Source organism: Mobula hypostoma, chromosome 24 (assembly GCF_963921235.1).
Source record: "Mobula hypostoma chromosome 24, sMobHyp1.1, whole genome shotgun sequence".
NCBI classification, from domain to species: Eukaryota; Metazoa; Chordata; class Chondrichthyes; order Myliobatiformes; family Myliobatidae; genus Mobula; species Mobula hypostoma.
The window spans coordinates 24706895-24728294 of record NC_086120.1 but is presented as its reverse complement, the minus strand read 5'-3'; the positions used below and the strand labels follow the sequence as shown (position 1 = coordinate 24728294).

Genomic DNA, 21400 nt, shown 5'->3' with positions numbered 1-21400 from the left:
GGATCATGACCTAACTCTTTAACCCTATCCCTCCCCCCTCCATCCCCACTGTTACTTCATTTCACTTTGAAGAAGTCTTCAGAGAACTAATTCCCTATCCCATTCCATGCTGTTCTTTCTGATCCTGATCCCCTGCACTGCCCCACTCACCCAACATCCCCCAAACACTGGCTTCTGTGTTTCCAGACCTTCCCGCTTGCCCCCTTCACTATTCTCTGTAAACCCCACCAATCCTCATACAAAATCATCGACGATAATCTGACTTTGAGCTTGCCTCTTTCCCCTCCCCCCCACCTTTGTATTCTGGCATCTTGCCCCCTTCCTTTTCAGTTTTGAAGAATGGTTTTGGTCCAAAACGTCATCTGTTTACTCTTTTCTATAGATGCCGCCTGACCTGCTGAGTTTCTTCGGTGATCTGTGTGTGTTGCTCTGGATTTTCAGCCTCTACAGACTTTCTCCTGTTTGTGGTTAACTACCTTGTCATTCCTCCTTTGCAGTTTTTTATATTATAGTGATTTTTATGTCTTGCACTGTACTGCTGCCACAAAACAACAATTTTCACGGCACATGTCAGTGATAATAAATCAGATTCTGGTCCAATTATGATGTTCAGTTTCAGAGGGTTCACATGAAAATCCTGGCGATATTCTGGTGTACTAAGGTTCCACACAAGATGCAGGGTGTCGCTGCCTTTATCCTTCCGGGTGTGAGTAACTCTGAGTCGGTTCTCAGCCTGTGTAATTGTGGAACGGATTACTTGGGCTGTTCCCTGCCTGGGATCATGTGATGTTTCACAAAACATAGATAGAATTCCCATCAAATATAAATGAGAAACTCAACCCTGCTGAGCAGAGTGCTCTGTAGTAGCAGCAGAGTGGCGCAGTAAAATCAATACAATGAGTTTCACAGTTAGGGTCCACAAACTAAAGCCTCCATTTAGTGTGTTTAGAACTGGAAAGGGATAACTTGCCAGGTAGAGAGGACATCTGGTGTTAGTGCGGGTCTGGATGCTAGGATACTCTGTTAAACTCCATCCCAGGTACATGAGGCACAGACAGAAGAGAGATGGGACTCCAGGGCAACAGATGATGGCATTGGGCAGCACAGCAGCGTAGTACAAGCGACCCAGGTTCAATTCCCACTGCTGTTTGTAAGGAGTTAATACATTCTCCCTGTGACTGTGTGGGTTCCCTCCGGGTGCTTCAGTTTCCTCCCACAGTCCAAAGACGTGCCGGTTGGTAGGTTAATTGGTCATTGTAAATTGTGCCATGATTAGGCTAGGGTTAAATTGGGGGTTGCTGGGTGGTGCAGTTCGAAGGGCCGGATGGACCTCAAAAATAAATAGATAGACGGATAAATAAATAATTAATATCCAAGGACCGAGCAATGAGCCGTACATCAAAAGATTCCATGGCACAAGGAATTTGACCAGATATTTGCAGAGATAGTGTGCATCAGAAATCACAGAACTGGAACGGGAGCATGCCATTCCCTGTCCTGTGTGGGGGCCTGAGAATAAGAAGATGTAGAGATGGTATTTCTAACTCCAAGGGAGACCAGCATTCAGGGTCCTCAACTGAGACAGTCACTAATGAATCCAACAAGGAACTCAGGAGAAACTATTCCCCAGGGAGCAAGGGAAATGTGGAACTGACACCAACAGGTCCTGGTGGGGATGAACAATAAAGGTGATTTAAAAAGGAGGTGAATAAACACACAGGGGGAAAAAAGAGTAGGAGAGATTGAGTGGTTGAGGGGGTGGGAGGAGGTAGGTGCAGAGGTCTGGAGTTGCTGAATGGCTTGATGTCATTCTGGGATATTACTGAATCATCAATAAATGCATTCAAAGTGAATCATGTTGTCTGCTATTAACTGAAAACCTCGCAGTGTCAGTTTTAATGGATATTTAACAGAGCAGTTGAAATTGCTGTAGCAATGGAAACAGCAGACAGGCATAACTGAGTTGCAGTCAGGAATGAAAGTGAGCGTGAACAAAATTTCAACGTCCAAACAGAAACCTAGATGGCTGAACAAATTGTGGCAGGAGATCACGTACACCAGATCAATACAGATTTAAAGGCGAAACTTGCAAAAAAGTGCAACAAAGCAGGAGGCATTCAAAGGGCTTATCAGGAAGGCAAAAATAAACAGGTTGCACAGGAAAGAAGAAAAGATAAAAGGTCAAATTGCGGTTCCAGATAGAGAACTTATCTGCATAACGTCAATGAAAAATCTGATAATGATGACAGTGGCACAGAAATGGGCATCCATGTAAAACCTAACAATAGACAAACAATATGGCTTACACCAGAAGTGAACAGCAAATTAATTAAAATGGAATTGGACACTGGTTCAGTCATTCCACAAAATGAGTTTGAATGGCATTTCAAAGATACTGAACTGAAGCCTGCAGATATCTAACTAGGAACTGACACTGGAGAAAAGATAATTCCTGTGGGAATGACATCTGTATCTGTGAAATACAACAAATGACAAATCCTATTGGGCTTGTATGGTGGTAAAACCAGGAGGGCCAGCATTGTGGGGTCGTGATTGGCTAAGCCAACTACAACTTGATTGGTGATCAATCCAGCATTTGCATGCCACATCCACTGCAAAAGAGTCAACTAAGAATTAAGTTACTGGGTGATGCCAGAGCAGTGTCCGGAATGGCACTGAAAAACTCAATCATATCAAGGGTAAAATAGTGTTAAATAAAAATACCACACGCAAGTTTTACAAAGCCCATCTGGTTCCTAATACCATCTGTGATAAGGTAGCCAGTGAGCTAGATCTCATGGAGGCTTTTCCAAGGTTGAGTGGAGCCCACGGACAGAGCCAGTGGTCCCAGTAGCCAAGAAGAATGGGTCAGTCAGGACCTGCGTCGATTTTAAGGTTCCCATCAACCCAGTCATGAAAGTAGACCAATACCTTCTAATGGAGGATATTTTCTGGAGGAAAACACTTCAGCAACTGGACCTAGTTGAGAACTACCTACAGATGGAGATGGAAGAATAGTCCAAATTGTTTCTCACCATAAACACTCACAAATGGCTTTATCTGTATAATAGGCTTATTTTTGGAGTAACATCTACACCTGCACTCTGGCAGAAAGCAATGGACCAGGAGCTGCAAGGCTGCCCAGGCACTCGGTTCTACCTGGATGACATCATCGTTCCGGCTAAGGATGACAAGGAACATATCCAAAATCTGAAGACAGTGTTAAAAAGGGAAGAAGATGATGGGCTCAGAGCACAGCACGACTAGTGTGAATTCTGTAAACCAACCATCACTTACTATGGTCACACTATTGATGAACAAGATGTACCTAAGTCTGCACAAGTGTACGTAAGTGTCAAGCAGTGGTTGCTGCCCCAAGGCCAAAGGGCGTGTCACATATGCAGTCCTTTCAGGGTTTGTCAATTACTATAACAGGTTCCTACCAAACCTGGCTACTGTGCTCCACCCCTTGAACTCACTGCTACAGATCGAGAAGAAATGGCAATGGACAAAGCAGTGGGAGGTGGCTTTCCAAAAGACAGAAGAAATAGTGAGATCAGATGCTGTACTCACACATATCTAGTGAAACCTGCCTGTGATACCTCACCTAATGAGACAGACACAGTCAGGTCAGATGTTATGAGTGAAGAAAGTGAATTCCCCAAAGCATCACATTCCCTTACCACTGCAGAGACAATTTACGCACAGATTGTCAGAGAGGCCTTGAGTCTGGCTGAGGTGTAAAACATTTCAACCAGTACTTGTATGGAAGAGATTTTACCCTCATTACTGACCATCAACCACTGGCGCTCATTTTCAATCCACAGACAGTCATTCCACTAACAACAGCAGCACAAATACAGAGATGGGCTCTGTTTCTTGGAGGACACAAGTACAGGATTTAATTCAAGAGGACGATTAATCATGGAAATGCTGATGGATTGTCCAGTTTACCCTTGGAAAAGGAAATACCTGAAACAGTTACAAAAGTTGACACTCATCTTGACACATACTCCCCAAAGCTAATCGAAAGTCTCCGTGTTACGACAGAGATGAACTAAGGGGAAACTAGAAAAGATCCCACACTGTCTCAGGATCACATGGTCACCCAAAATGGCTGGAATGTGCGGCAGGATTTCCAGTTGCCCCATTTTTATCAGCGCCGGAATGAACCTGCCCTCAATGGAGGTTGCAATATGTGGGAATTGAGAGTTGTACAATCCAACCAGACAGACTGGTGTTCCAGAACTCTTAGTCAGTGACAATGGAACAGTTTCAGTCATTCCTGAACATGAATGGAATAAGACATGTTACATCTGCACTGTACCACCCCACTACTGATTGGCTTGGTGGAAAGGTTTGTCCAGAGTTCAAAGAACGCACTATGCTGACACTGAATCAGATGCTCACCGATTTCCTCCTTGCATGTCATAATGTAGCTCACTCCGTAATCAACAACTCACCAGCCGAGCTGTTCCTGGGTCATTCCCCGCCTTCACATTTGGATCCCCTCAACCCCAATCTCAGAGGGAGAAGGCAGGACAAACAGCTGAGACAAACTTAGGGCTGCTCAAATAAGGAGGTTTGATCTTTCACTCCTGGACAAGCAGTCCTGGCGAGGGACTATGGGGCTGATCAAAAGTGGATACTCGGAAAGAACTGGACCACACAGTGAAGGTTGTGCCTGATGCCATCAGAAGACGACACATCAATCAGTTGAAGACAGCAAAGTCAATTGTTAGATAAGAAAGGTGTCCAGAGCTTTCAGAACCACTTCCTGCAGTCTTAGAGTCAACACCTACAATCACCATGGAGGAGGCCCCAGAACCTGAGATTGTTTCGCAGCCACACGTCTCGCCTGGCAAGCAGAGTGATCCCCCTTGTCAGGAAGGACGTTATTCCACAAGAGTAAGAAACCTTCACAGTGATTAAACAACAAACAAGAGAAAATCTGCTGATGCTGGAAATCCAAGCAACACACACAAAATGCTGGAGGAACTCAGCAGGTCTTGCAGCATCTATGGACAGTCGACATTTCAGGCCAAGACCCTTCAGCAGGACTGGAGAAAAAAAGATGAGGAGTAGAGTTAAAAGATGGGGGAAGGGAGGGAGAAACACAAGGTGATGGGTGAAACTAGGAGGGGAGGAGAGGGGTGAAGTAAAGAGCTGAGAAGTTGATTGGTGTAGGAGATACAGGGTTGGAGAAGGGGGAATCTAGTAGGAGAGGACAGAAGGCCATGGAAGAAAGCACCAGAGGAAGGCAGTGGGCAGGCAAGGAGATACGGCAAGAAAGAGAAAGGGAATGGGGAATGGTGAAGTTGGGGGGAGGGGGCAGCATTACCAGAAGACCGAGAAATCAATGTTCAATTCCTTCAGGTTGGAGGCTACCCAAACGGAATACAAGATGTTGTTTCTCCAACCTAAGTGAGGCCTCATCGCGACAGTGGAGAAGGCCATGTATTGACATATCAGAATGGGAATGGGAAGTGGAATTAAAATGGGTGGCCACTGGGAGATCCTGGTTCTTCTGGTGGACAGGGCACAGGTGCTCGGTGAAGCGGTCTGCCAATCTACGTCGGGTCTCACTGATATATAGGAGGCCACACTGGGAGCACCGGACGTAGTATACGATCCCACCAGACCACATAGGTGAAGTGTCGCCTCACCTGGAAGGACTGTTTGGAGCTCTAAATGGTAGTGAGGGAGATGGTGTAGGACTAGGTGTAGCACTTGTTCCGCTTGCAAGGATAAGTACCAGGAGGGAGATCAGTGGGGAGGGACGAATGGACGTGGAGTCTGGTGGGGTGGTAGGTGAGGACAAGAGGAACCCTATCCCTGGAGTGGTGGTGGGAGGACTGAGTGAGGGTAGACATGCATGAAATGGAAGAGATGTAGTTGAGGGCAGCATTGATGGTGGAGGAAAAGAAACCCCTTTCTTTGAAAAAATGACACCTCCTTCGTTACGGAATGAAAAGCCTCATCCTGAGAGCAGATGCAGCAGACACAGAGGAATTGAGAGAAGGGGATGCATTTTTAAAAGTAACAGGGTGGGAAGAGGTATAGTGCATGTAGCTGTGAGAATCTGTGGGTTTATAATAGACATCAGTGGATAAGCTGTCTCCAAAGATAGAGACAGAGAGGTCGAGAAAGGGGAGGGAGTTCTTGGAAATGGACCAAAGTGGAAGTTGGAGGCAAAGTTAATGAAGTCGACGAACTCCACATGGGTGCAAGAAGCAAGACCGAGGCAGCTGTCGATGTAGCGTAGGAAAAGTTGGGGAGTGACACCAGTGTGGCTTGGAACATGGACTGCTCCACATGCCGACATAGCTGGGACCCATGGGAGTGCCCATGGCTACACCTTTTGTTTGAAGCAAGTGGGAGGAGCCAAAGGAAAAACTTTGAAGAGTGAGGACAAGTTCCGCTAAATGGAGGAGAGTGGTGGTGGAGGGGAACTGGTTGGGATTAAAACTTTAGGACTGAATGGGACAATTTAAATTTACTATGCTGTGGAGGTCTATACAGTAGTTGTATTATATTGTGTATATTTGACCATAAGATATAGGAGCAGAAGTAGGCCAATCAGCCCATCGAGTCTGCTCCGCCATTTTATCATGGCTGATCCATTTCCCTTTTCAACACATTCTCTTGCCTTCTGCCTATAACCTTTCGTGCCCTGACTAATCAAGATCCCATCAACCTCCGCCTTAAATGCATGCAGCCACCTGTGGCAATGAATCTACAGATTCATCACTGTGCCTAATGAAATTCCTCCTCATTTCTGCTGTAAATGGGCGTCCCCCTATTTTGAGGCTGTGTCCTGTGCTCTTATAAGAAACATCTTCTCTACATCCACACTGTCTAGGCCTTTCAATATTCAAACAGTTTTAATGAGATGCCCCCTTATTTTTCTAAGCTCCAGCAAGTACAGGCCTTCCTTACCACTGATTCAACCTGTAAATTAATCTTTAGGGAATCCTGCATCAGGACTCCCAAATCCCTTTGCACCTCAGAATTTGAATTTTTTCCCCTTTTGGAAAATAGTTTATGCTTTTATTTCTTCTACCAAAGCGCATGACCATACACTTCCTGACACTGTATTCCATCTGCTGCCTCTTTGCCCATTCTCCTAATCTGTCCAAGCCTTTCTGCAGTTTCTCTGTTTACTTGACACTACCTGCCCCCCAACCTATCTTCGTATTGTCTGCAAACATGGTGACAAAGCCATCAATTACATTATCCAAGTCGTTGACATACAACGTAAAAAGTGGTCCCAACATAGACCCCTATGGAACTCCACTAGTCACCGGCAGTCAACCCGAAAGGACTCCTTTAATTCCACTCTTTGCCTGCTGCCATGCTAGTATCTTTCTTGTAATACCCTGGGCTCTTATGTTGTTTAGCCACTTCATGTGCGGCACCTTGTCAAAGGCCTTCTGAAAATCCAAGTTCACAGCAACTACCAATTCTCCTTTGTCTGTCCTGCTTGTTATTTCTTTAAGACTTCAAGCAAAATTTCCCCTTTAGGAAACCGTGCTGACTTCAGACTATTTTGTCTTGTACCTCCAACTACCCTGAAACCACATCCTTAACAATCGATTCCAGCATCTTCCCAGCCATTGAGGCCAGGCTAACTAATCTATAAATTCTTTTCTACTGCCTCCCTCCCTTCTTGAAGTGTGGAGTGACATTTGCAATTTTCCAGTCCCCTGGAACCATGCCAGAATCTACTGATTCTTGAATGATCATTACTAGTGCCTCCACAATCTCTTCAGCCACCTCTGTCAGAACCCTGGGATTTAGTCCATCAGGTGACTTTATCTACCCTCAGACCTTTTAGTTTCTTAAGTGCCATCTCCCTAGTAATCACAGTTGCACTCACTTCTGCCCCTTGACACTCTTGAACTTCAAGCACACTACCAGCATCTTCCACAGTGAAGACTGCTGCAAAATACTTAATCAGTTCATCTGCCATTTCCTTGTCCCCCATTACTATCTCTTGAACGTCATTTTCCAGTGGTCCAGTATCTACTCTCAACCACTTTTACTCCTTATATATCTGAAAGGGCGTTTGATATCATTTTTGATATTATTGGCTAGCTTACCTTCATATTTAATCTTTCCCACCCTTATGGGTTTTTAGTTGCCTTCTGTTGGTTTACAGGATGGAATGGCTTGTCATACGAGGAGCGTTTGGTGGTTCTAGGTCTGTACTCACTGGAATTCAGAAGAATGAGGGGTGACCTCATTGAAACCTATCGAATGTTGAAAGGCCTCGACAGAGAGGACGTTTCCTATTGTGGGAGAATCTAAGACCAGGGGACACAGCCTCAGAATAGAGGGGCATCCTTTTAGAACGGAGATGAGGAGGAATTTCTTTAGCCAGAGGGTGGTGCATCTGTTGAATTTGTTGACACAGCCATCTGCGGAGGTCAAGTCTTTATGTATATTTAAGGTGCAGGTTGATAGATTCTTGATTAGTCAGGGGATGAAGGGATACGGGGAGAAGGCAGAGTATTGGGGTTGAGAGGAAAACTCACGATGAAATGGCAGAGCAGACTTGATGGGCCAAATAGCCTAATTCTGCTCCTGTAACTTATGGTCTTAAAATATTTCCAATCCTCTAACTTCCAATGAATTTTTGTCCTATTACATGCTTTCTCTTTTGCTTTTATGTTGGCTTTGACTTCCCTTGTCAGCCACGATGGTGTCATCCTGCCTTTAGAATACCTTTTCTTCTTTGGGATGTATCTATCCTGTACCTTCTGAATTGCTCCAGAAACTCCAGCTACTGCTCCTTAGCTGTCATCCCTGCTAGTGTCCCCTTCCAATCAACTTTGGCCAGCTCCACTCTCATGCCTCTGTAATTCGCTCTACTCCACTGGAATACTGATACATCAGACCGTAGCTTCTCCTTTTCAAATTGTAGGATAAATTCTATTGTACTATGATTACTGTTACCCAAGGGGCCCATTACCTCAAGTTCCCTAATCATGTCCGTTTCATTTTACAACACCCAATCCAGAATAGCTGATCCCCTAGTGGCCCAACCACAAGCTGCTCCAAAAACCATCTGGGAGGCATTCTACAAATTCTCTCTCTTGGGATCCAGCACCAACTTGATTTTCCCAATGAATCTGCATACTGAAATCCCCCATCACTAATATAACATTGCCTTTTTGATACGCTTTTTCTATCTCACTTTGTAAACCACATTCTGGCTAATTTTCAGAGGCGTGTAAACAGCTCCCATCAGGGTCTCCTTACCCTTGCAGTTTCTTAACTCCACCCACGAGGATTCTACATTCTCCGATCCTATGTCACCGCTTTCTCAGGATTTGATTTAACTTTTTACCAGCATAGCCACTCCTCCTCTCTTTACCTGCCTGTCTTTTCGATAGATTATGTCTCCTTGTGTATCCCGATTACGTTCGCCTTTCAGCATGGCTTTGTGATACCCTCAGCATCATTCTTGCTAATCTCTAACTGTGCTACAAGATCAACTTCCTTATTTTGTATCCTGCGTGAATTCAAATATAACACCTCCAGTCCTGCATTCATCACCCTTTCCAATTCTGTATACAAGTTGAGATGCATTCTATATTGAGTTGGTTTATAGCTAAGCAGGGAGGAGTGTTGTGTATTTAATATTTCAGTAATATTTGAGTAATATTGTAAATATATTGGTTAATTAGGCATTCTTTGTTGTTTACATAATGCATTGTGTGAAATATGTAAAAGTACGTAAATGGCATACGTTATTACACCGCCACGTCATTCGTATGCTCCTTGCTTAAAGTAAAAATTAAGTTAGACTAGCATTCCTGGCTCCCTTGTTTTCTTTTCAATTAGTTTTTAGAATGGAAATAATTTGTTAAATGTGTAGCTCAGTTGGTTGATGGTTGGGTTGAGTTGTTCTCTGATCTTGACAATTTCCAATTGCCAAGAACGGAGAACTCAACCCAACCAATTTTTATGTTTTGGAGTTACAAAACATAACAGTATTCATTGCTCCAATTACACAGACAAGAATAGTTTGTTTCTCAGGCTTCATCTTAAAATCCCATAACTATCAGCTTTCTTTCTGCAACCTCTTCCAGCATTATTACACTCTGAGACCGCTGTGCTTCTCCTGAATTTAATCACTCCAACCACTGTCGGCTGTGCTCTCAAATTCCCAGGCACTGAGCTCTGATATTCCCTCTCTAAACCTCGTCACTTTCCATCTCTCTCATTTCATCGAAGTCACACATTAACACCTGCCTCTGGAACAAGGTCATACAAACATGAAAATTAAAAGCAAAAGCAAGCCACTTGGCCTCTTGATCTTGCTCCATCATTTAATAAGATCCTGGCTGATCTGCTGTAATCTCAGTTTTGCATTCCTATCTAGCCAACGTCACCTTTCACCCATTTGCTTATCATCTACTATATCTATTGAACTCTGCCTTAAAAATACACAAACCTTGCTTCCACAGCTAATTGAGAAAGTTCCACACTCACAACCCTTTGAGAAAAAAACATCATCCTTGTCTTAAATGGGTGACCCCCTTATTTTTAAACATTGATTTCTGTTCTAGATTCTCCTGTTGGAGAATTCATGTGTTCCTTGAGATTTCATGTGTTTTAATCACGTCATCTCTCTTTCTCCTAAACTCCAGGGGATACAAGCCCAGCCAAGTTACCTGTCTGAGCATCTTTGTTCATGACAAGTGTCAGTTTACACTCAGCTATTCACAGTCAGCTGGGTTCAAGTCCAATGCCACAGGCAACATTTTAATATGACGCTCCAGTGCACTATAAGGGGTGTTAGCTCTGTCAGAGGGGCAGCACTGAGGGAGATGCACTATCCGAGGGAGCTGCCTGTCCGGGGGCAGCACCGGGGGAGCCGCCCTGCCTGGGGGGCAGCACCGGGGGAGCCGCCCTGCCCGGGGGGCAGCACCGGGGGAGCCACCCAGTCCGAGGGGCAGCACTAATGGAATGCCACAATATGGATGGGCAGGACTGAGAGAGCACTTAACAGCAGTACTGAGAGGCAAGACTGATGGAATGACCCACCATCAAAGAGGTTACACTGAGGGAGTGCCTCACCCACAGTGGGGTAGTATTGAGGAAATGCTACTCTACCAGAGTGGCAATGCTTTGGAAAAGGTGTTATCATTCAAATCATCTGGAATCATCATCACTTGTTATCACGAATGATACAGAATTCCACAGTACCAGAACAGTGGATCTACCCGGTGTCAATGACTGCCAACATTTATCACTCAATGAATATCATTAAAACTGATTATCTGATGATATCGCATTTCTATTAGTGTGATCATGCTGTGTGGTGTATTAGCTGTTCGTTTGGATGGGCCGCACTGCTACTCAGTCTTTAGTGAGTGTGGCACTAAGCGATAAGGAGATAGAGAGCCTAGTGCAGAAGTGGAGAATACAAACACATTTGAGAGTGTCGGCCTAAATGGGTGATAATCTTCTAAAAACTTCGCTCACTTGCCATGGCAATTTTGAGCTGAGATCATCACTGATTACTGAATTAGTAACAATAATTATGGACATTTTTAAGGAAAAAGGATGAGCCTGTTGCTTATTTGTGCACATTCATTGTTTCACTATTAATAAGGTATAACAGAGACTGAAATTATTGCAGCATTTTAGAAAATTAACTCTAAAATCATTTAAAAAGACAGTTAAAAAATAACATCATTTTTAAATAGTACTGTTTTTCTACCTCATATATAACATAAGAACTGCAAATGTGAAATTATAAGCTTTGGTGCATATTCATTAAAGATCAAGGAAAGTTAAATAAATACAATTTACTCTCAGTGAGACTTCTGTTGCTGCACTAATGATGACAAATATTTTATATCTGACTTGTAATTGGTCAACTGTGAGAATTTCAAAACGCATTATCCAATGTCAAGTCTTCTTGCAACTGTCTAGCTGGCGCCAATCCAGCGAGAGATGTTTCCTGTGAAAACATCTCACTGCTCTCTGGTTGTAAAAAAAATCCTTTGCTGCTTCATTTGGCAGTAAAGGTAATGATTATCTAGATTTTATTATGGGCGGGGTTTAAAGAATTGAGGGGCAGCACTCCATGCCATGGGCCAGCAGAATATTTGTGCATGTGATCTTGGGCACAGGTACCATGGAAATGAAACTGAGAAGGTGCCATTCTGTTCAGGGGCTAGTACTGACGGCATGCCACTTTGTCAGAGGGACAGTACCACCACACTGTCAGAGAGGCAACACTGTGGGTATGCCGCACTGTCGGAGGGGTGGTACTGAGGGAGCACTGCACAGTTGGACAGGCAGTGCTGAGGGAGTACATCTTGCCAGAAAGACAGTGACTGCATTTTCAAGAGGTATGTTATTGACTGTAAAACACTTGGGGGATGCCTATGGTTGGAAACAATATTCTTTCTATATTTGGTTTTAAATGATATTTCTGGTACAACAGATACAACACCTTCAGAAGGAGGCCACTCGGCCCCTCAAGCCTACACTGTCATTCAATAAACACATAACATAGAACAGGACAGCACAGCACAGGCCCTTCAGCCTATAATGATGCACCAACTCTTTAGCCTACTGCAAGATCAATCTAACTCTTCCCTCCCACATAACCCTCCATTTTTCTTTCATCCATGTGCCTATTTAAGAGTCTCTTAAATGTCCCTAATGTATTTGCCTCTGGCATCACCCCCGGCAATGCCTTCCAGGCACCTCCCATTCTATGTAAAAAAAACTGTCTCTGATATCGTCCCCCATGCCTAATCCCTAAAGTTATGCCCTCTTGGATTAGTCATAAGAATTAGCTCGATTTGTCACAAGTACGTTAAAACATCAAAACATACAGTGAAAAGTGTTCTTTGCGTCAACAGCCAACACAGTCCAACGATATGCTGGGGGCAGGCCTCAAGTGTTGCCATGCTTCTGATGCCAACACAGTGGGCCCACAACCTACTAACCTGAATGTCTTTGGGATGTGCAAGGAATCTGAAGCACCCAGACAAAACTCACAGTGTCTCAGGGACAACATACAAACTCCTTACAGACAGCAGTAAGATGACAGCCTACCTTGTGCTTTCTCAGTACACCAACTCTATTCCCCTCTCCACTGTTTTGGATTTCCAGCACACACTCTTTTCTGTTTCACCCCCTGCCTTATTCTTTGCTTCCCTTGGAGTCCAAAATTCTTTAATTTCAGCTTTAAATATCTCAGTGACTGAGCACCCACAGCCCCAAAGATTGACAAGACTTCGAGTGATGCAATTCCTCCTGAATATCCAACCCCTTATCTTGAGACTGCCTCTGATCTGGATTCAGCCACTCTGAGGAAAAAGCCTCATTAAAGTGTTAAAGATACTATATTAAACCAGCTTCTTGGTTTGCACTCCAGTCCCTTGAAGGTCGTTGCTGCATCTACTTCCAACATGCGGAATTTTGCAAAAACAATTACATAAACACAAAGGGAAGATAATGGCACTGCCCTTATCTCCTGACTGGAATGACAGCTGGGTTAGAATGCGAGAAAAGGAAATTTGAAGTGTCACTACTGTTAGGGCTGGTGATTCAATCATCTCCGATCTATCTGCTGTCTGACAGATACTGCTGGGTATGTCAGCTTTCGTTTGTCCCGGCCTCTCACATTACAGTACTCGATCCACTGCAGTTACGTGCCCAGGCTACTCCACCAGCGCTTCCCAAATCCACAACCTCTACCATGAAGGACAAGAACACCACCATCCTCAGGTTCCCCTCCAAGACACTCACCACCTTGACTTGGAAATATATCGCCGTTCCTTCATCGTCAGTGGGTGGAAGTTCTAGGGAGCTCTTCAACAACACCATGGATGTGTCCTCAGCACAGGGACTGCAGCTGTTCGAAGCAGCTGCTCACCACCTCCTCCTCAAAGGCAATTAGGGACGGGCAATAAATACTGAACTTGTCGGTGACACCCGCAGCCCGTAAGACGAGCCTTCACACAGCAAATTACGTCCATTCAGTTTAAGAAACAACCTACAGCCTGGAAATACCTTTCACAATTCCAGCTAGTCATAGAGTCCTTCAGCACAGAAACAGGCCCTTCAGCCCACCTAGTCCATGCCAACTATTATTCTATCTAGTCCCATTGATCTGCACCCAGACCATTGCCCCACTTCCATACTCCTCCCATCCATGTATTTATCCAAACTACTCTTAAATGTTGAAATTGAGCCCACATCCACCACTTCCGCTGGCAGCACAGTCCACACTCTGTGAAGGAGATCTCCCTCATATTCCCTTTAAACATTTCACCTTTTACCCTTAACCCACGACTTCTAGTGCTAGTCTCACCCAACCTCAGTGAGAAAAGCTTGCTTGCATCTATTCTCTCTACACCTTGAATAATATTGCATACCTCGATCAAATCTCCCTTATTCTCTTACACTCCAGGGAATAAGGTCTTAATCTATTCAAACTTTCCAAATAACTCAGCTCCTCAAGACCTGGCAATGTCCGTGTATGCTTTCTCTGCACTCTTTCAAACTTATTGTTATCTGTATTGAGATTATTGACACACTGTAACAAATGCAGCAGCCATTTTCTGCACATCAAGCTCCACAAACTGTATTACTATTGGCCCAGTTGACTTGTGATGCTGCTCAAATGATGACTATGGGCCAGGTCATGGGACAGCTCACCTGCATGCCACCAGGTTTGATTGCGCCAGTCAGAAAGACACACTGAGGCAGGGTTACACATAGCCATTGGATTTGCTGCCTTGAGATGGTTTGTGGTTGAGGGGGAAGAAGCGTTGCACATTGAGCTTTTGACTTTTACATCCTGAATACCTTTCCCCATCTACTATCTTCCCTGCCAGCCTCCTTCCTCAATATGACCTTCCTTGAGAATGGTGCTCATTCACTCATGCTCAACACCTAGTCTCCACTTTCAACTTTACTTGGCACAAGAGCAGGAATTGGCCATTTGGTTCTTCAAGCCTATTCGACCATTCGGTAAGATCACAGCTAATCTTCTATGTCAACCATTTTCCTGCCTTATCCATTTGCCCCCAGATCCTCTGATACCCAGGCGTCTACTGATCTTTGCACTGAATGAATCTACAAATGCACAGGGTAGAGAATTGCAAAGTGTTTGCGAGTGTAAAATGAATGTAAAATGAGTGTAAAATGAAACAAATTCCAAAGGGTATCTGGTAAAAGCAATTGAAAACAAATTACCAGGCACTGACCCTGTTTGACACACAGAACAAACAGTCATCACCCAGCCATGGCAGAGGCTGTCACGTTCCTTAAAATATCCCCACTCCTTGCTGAAGGGCTAAGAGGAACTGATCAAACCCTGGGAGAACACCATTAAACACAACCCTCTAAGGAAACTTTTTTACAATTTTATACTGGGAGCTTAGTCAGTGGCTCACTCGGATACTGATATTTGATTTGACTTGTATTTAACTCTTAAGAGGGAGCACAAGATCACCCAGGAGTATCAGACGCGGGGCTCACTCATTCCTCACCACTGCCCTGAGAATGTCATTCTTTTATGAGGGTTAAGAAACTGCCAAACTGGGAAGGGCTTCATGTAGTTGTTATCTGGGCACAGGGAGTAAGTGGGAACAACACAGTTCTATTGTCTGCCACATCATTTACAATGTTCTAGTATTCAACAGAATTGGAACACTCTCACTATTGGAAGAAACTTAAGCAGCTTGGGGAAGTTTGGTGTGATACCTGTCACATAACATCCTGGCGGTTTCTGTCATGAAATGTGTTAACTTTACAGCAGCAGCACAATGAAATACATGATAAATAAATATAAAGGAAATATATGTGTCTATTAAATAGTGTAGTCAAAATAAGTAGTGCAAAGGGCAGAAGTAAAAAAGTAGTGAGGCAGTGTTCAATGTCTATTTAGAAATCAGATGGCAAAGGGGAAGGAGCTGTTCCTGAATCACTGAGTGTATGTCTCCATCCCACCGCTAACAGTTTGAAGAGTGCATGTCCTGGGTGGTGGGGATCCTTAGTGATGGACACTGCCTTCCTAAGGCAGCATCCTTGAAGATGCTACGGAGGCCAGTAGCCCCATGATGGAGCTGACTAATTTTACATGTTTCTGCAACTTATTTCCATCTCAGTATAGAGGGAGACTTGCTCTGTATCTAACCCGCTTTAGCCCTGCTCCAGGAGTGCTACATGGGTCAGTATAGAGGGAGACTTGCTCTGTATCTAACCCACTTTAGCCCTGCCCTGGAAGTGTCAGGTTAGTCAGCGTCGGGAAGCTTTGCTCTGTATCGAACCCACTTACCAGGAGTGCTTGATGGGTTAGTGTAAGGGAGCTTTACTCTTTAAGTCACTTTGACTCAGCCTGGGAGTGTGTGGTGTTACTTAGGGGAAATTATTCATCCGTGGCATTAATGTCCCTCGATTTAATAAAGAGAAAATTCCAATATATTTGCTTTTGAAATTAATTATTTTTTGTGGAAGTGTAACTCTTCAGCAGAAACCTAGCAGTGAATATTTTGCAGTAGTGAAAGTAGTCTGGATAAATCATGCGGATGTGTTGATAATACCCCTTGAACTGATCATTTTGTGAAGTCAAAACAATGGCTGCAGGCATGTTATTTACTCTGTGGGAAGTGGCTCTTTTATAATTAGTATTTCAGTAAATGATTGCCCTGTCCAATAGGATTTACTTAACTTTAAATTTCACCATCCCATTCCCACTCCTCACTCTACACGTCTGAGGTCTGGTTACCAATAACTGTGCACCATTTATGGATGAAAGTAAAATGGAGGGCCACATGGGAGGGAATGGTTCAATTGATCTTGGAGTAGGTTTGAAGGTTGGCACAACATTTGTGGGCCAAAGGGCCTGTACAGTGCTATTCTATGTTCTGTTACTGAGCCGCAAAGGACAGCACCCCCTCAGGGCTCTCCGAATGGAGCTGAGGCATCAGTGACAGTAATACACAGGAACTCAGCACCCTGGGGTGGGAGGCGTATCATCTAAGAACATGCTCCTGGGTGCACGTGACCTAGTTCCTCCTTGTGTTTGTGTGTATGTATCTGGATGTGTGTGTGCAGGTTTATGCCTGTAAGTGTACACGTAGTTATGTGTGTGCCTTTATAAGACCATACGATGCTGGAGCAGAATAATGCCATTTGGCTCCACCGTTTCATCATGTCTGATCAATTTTCCCTCTCAGCCCCAATCTCCTGCCTTCTCCCTGTATCCCTTCATGCTCCGACTAATCAAGTATCTATCAACCTCTGCCTTAAATATACCCAATGACTGGGCCTCCCCAACACAGACCTCAGCACAGTCACTGGCAGCCAACCAGAAAAGGCTCCCTTTATTCCCATGCTTTGCCTCCTGCCAATCAGCCACTGTTATTACAGGAAAGATACTAGCATGGATAAAGCAAAGGCCCTTAACTTGGTAAGCAGCCTCAGGTGTGGCATCTTGTCAAAGGGCTTCTGAAAATCCAGGTACACAACATCCACTGATTCTCCTTTGTCTATCTTGCTTGTTATTTCTTCAAAGAATTCCAACAGATTGGTGTGGTAAGATTTTCCCTTGAGGAACCCATGCTCATGACGGCCTATTTTATCATGTTCCTCCAAGTAGCCCGAAACCATATCCCTAACAATCGACTCCAACATCTTCCCAACCACTGAGGTCAGACTAAATGGCCTATAATTTCCTTTCTTCTACCTTTCTCCTTTCTTGAAGAGTGGTGTGACATTTTCAATTCTCCAGTCCTCCGGTACCATGACAAAATCAATTGATTCTCGGAAGATCACTACTAATGCCTCTACAATTTCTTCAGCCTCTTCTTTCAGAACCTTAGGATGTACATCATCTGGTCCAGGTGACCTCTCTACTTTCAGACCTTTCAGTTTCCCAAGAACCTTCTCCCTAGTGATGGCAACTTCACACACTTCTGCCCCCTGACACTCCTGAACTTCTGGCTCACTGCTGGTGTCTCCCACCACGAAGACTGGTGCAAAGTACATTTGCCGCAACGTGTTTGCGTTTTTTCTGTGTATCTGTTTATGAGTCGAAGCATGCATATGTGCACGTGTCTGCACTCCATAGTTAGTTAGCGTGTGGGTGTGCATTTACGTTCCTGTGACTGTCAACATGCACTCCTGTGCAAAGGTGTGTACATTCAGAGCCGTGGATTTATAGAACATAGAGCCAGACAGCGTAGGAATAGGCTGGTCAGACCATCAAGCATTCTCTCCACACTAAGGAACACACACACACACACACACAATGCTGGAGGATCTCAGCCAGCCAGGCAGCCTCTGCAGAGAGGAGCCAGCAAGCCGTGTTTCCGTACTAATTTCATTTACACCTCTGCCTCTGAAATTCAAGGGCTTGTCTCAATATTCTGAAGATGTGGGAGCCACTGCTACCATCACCCACTCAGGCAGTGTGATCCAGATTCGTGTGTGTGTGTAGGTGCAGATTCTTCTTTCCATCCCCTCTAAACCTCCTGCCCTAAATATTTGATTTCATCCACTATAGGGACAATTTTCCGACCATACACTCTACTTGTGGCCCCTCATTATTTTTTATATATCAGCATTTGTACGTGATTACACGTGCGTGCATGTGTTTCAGAACGTGTGTGGCAGGTGTGACCGTGAAGTCGTGTCTGCACACGCATATACCTGTGGAAATGTGCATGCATACGTGCGCGCGTGTCCGTGTGAGGGACTGGAGGCACAAACATCGACAACTGCAACCCACCTGGCTGGGAGAGGCGACCGGATGTGAGGGAGACGCAGCCTATCAGTGAGCAGGTCAGGAGCTGTGCTGGCTGCATTGGGCATTGCTGGGAGTGCAATTTACCATCCGACTCCCGTGTAACAAACGTGTACCCTTCACAGCTGGTGCACAGCTGCCCGTACCGTAGCCAGCACTGGAATCCGGTGCATTTGTGGGATCAATAAATTAATGCATCACGGAGTCACTGGGAGTCCGCAGTCCGAGATGATCAGACCCGCTCCGATCAATGTTATAATAAGTAAATACAGCTTTGAATTTGAAAACACACACTCGGCATCCCTCCTCCCCCCAAAAGGCTCGAATTTCTGCGGAAAGAAATAATCGGAGCCCATGCCATTTGTCTCCTGACTGGGAATGCAGATGATCCCGTGATGCAAGGCAAGATCCCACCAAAGGTGAGGGAGTCCCATGCCTCCTTTCATCAGTTTACAGCTGAATGTCGGGCAGACCCCGTCTCCTTCACCTTACGCGACCGATGTACTTCATTTTTTTTTGTGGCAAACTGAAAGAGGGATTCGCGTCCCCCCTCTGTCTCCCCCCAGTAAGCTGCAATGTGACTTTGCTCCTTTCCCGGAGAAACCCGCTTCTCCACTCACCCAGGACTCCAGCGGTGGCCGCCCGGTTCTCAGTCGCCTCTTCCATCTCCTTCTCGGGCTGAGGTCGTTTGTCCCCCTCGGTGCTCTCCTTGTCCGTTGCTTTCCTCATCTCCGGCATGAGGAACGGATGCTGCTGCCTACACGGGTCGCATTGGGATGAAGGGGGGCGTGGGGTCTGTCTCTTAATACCCCCCAGCACACCTCGTCCTTTGCTTTTCTTTAGCTTTTTGAAATGCTTGCGAGCTCTTACTGATCATAACCCCCCCTCCCTCCCTCCCCAACCACTCTCTCTCACACACAAATACACACAGACACCAGTAAAGCACAGCAAGGCTAGAGGATAAAATGCACCAGCCGATTAATCATCCGGTTCATGTCCCCGCCCGAGCCTCGAACAAAGACAGGGGGGGGGGGGTGTTTGGGGAAATGAGTGACAGAGATTGACGGAAGGATGGATGGTCGGGGGAATGGTGATATTGTGAGACAGCTGACGCAGGTATTGTGTACAAATGAGCAAACAGGGATAGGCAGAGGATATCATAGAGGTGACAAGCGACTGCTTGGCAGAGAGGGCGATAGGGCAGTAACGTAGAAGGCAAAAGAAAAACTTAAAAAAACAAAGGCCGGGCCAAGTTAACTCACTCTCCGTCAGTAATGGAGGAGGTTAGGGAGAGAAGATGGGAGCCTTTAAGCTGCAGGTTACAGATGTCTTGCCTGCTGTTAGAACAGTGGGCATCTGTTGGCGGTGTCGCCTCCGAGACACAAGTTGGTGTTGAAGTTTGCATTAATTGGTCTGAGGGTGGAGCGGGACTGAGAGAGTGCTACAATGTTGGGGGTGCCGACCTTAAACAGATGGACCAGCTTGTCACTGATGTGGACATAATTCAAATGGCACAAAGAAGAACAGGAGAGTTTCACTCTGTCTCCCCGACAACCTTTATTCCTGAATCAAGGATCCAGGAACAACAGTATCCGCCATTTACATTTACGTGGATCAGGAATTTGCTGTGGTGTGCTGGTCAGCGGGAACAACCTGCAACCCAAAACAACAACATTCAAAAATTATGAAGACTTAAGAATTATATAAAAAATAAAGTACAAGGTTAAGATACAAGCTTGAGTGCTTGGTTGAGGGTGCTGATGCTTGTTTACTGGTGAGGGCGAGGGTGAGGGAGGGTTGTTGCCTTGCTGCTTGTGCATGGGAGGGAGAGTAGGGGGACTTTGGGGTTCTAACATTTTAACTGTCATTCATTCTTTGGGGCACTCCTCTACTTCGTGGATGTCTGTGAAGAAAAATAATTTAAGGATGTACCTTGTATACATTTCTCTGACATTAAATGTACCTATTGAAACCCATGAATTAAATGTGGGCAAATACGTGAATATCAGCATATATTAACAATGTAAAGCAATAGATTGCAGTGAGGGAGTAGTCTCTTTTGGAACTGATAAGAATTTCCAGTTCATTAATTCTGTTGTATAGAATGAACATAGAAAGAAATATTTCATTTCTAGTCCTCTTTTCCTGCATCTGACCAATGTATCGGATCATTTGCCTTGTCATCTGTTGCCCCTCCATTAATATTCCTTGCCAAGGAGAGAGATATCACTGACTATCATCATCGCATCATGTTTGAGGGACATTATTGAGTGGATATTGATGCTACATTTCTGTTTTACAAGTATCTTGTTAATACCATAAGACCATAAGATAAAGGGGCAGAATCAGGCCATTTGGCCCTTCAAGACTTATTGACCATTCCATCTTGGCTGATTTATTATCCCTCTCAACCCCATTCTACTGCCTTCTCCCTGTAACCATTGACACCCTGATTAATAAAGAGCCTATCAACATCCACTTTAAATGTACCCAATGGCTTCGTCTCCATGGCTGTCTATGGTAATGAATTCCATGGATTGACTGCCCACTGGCTAAAGAAACTCTTTTTCATCTCTGTTCTAAATGGATGTCCATCCATTCCTGCTGGTCCTA

At 44.8% G+C, this 21400-nt stretch overlaps 1 protein-coding gene across 2 annotated transcripts in view; it reads right to left on the bottom strand.

Moving 5' to 3' along the window:
• The window catches only part of ano8b (anoctamin 8b), a 130021-nt gene extending 110424 nt beyond the window's left edge, over positions 1-19597 (bottom strand). For both annotated transcript variants that reach the window (XM_063032514.1, XM_063032515.1), the window contains exon 1: positions 19408-19597. In XM_063032514.1, coding sequence (XP_062888584.1) covers positions 19408-19525 — 118 coding nt within the window. In that variant the 5' untranslated portion in view covers positions 19526-19597. The remainder of the gene's footprint in view (positions 1-19407) is intronic.
• Between the last annotated feature and the right edge of the window lie 1803 nt (positions 19598-21400).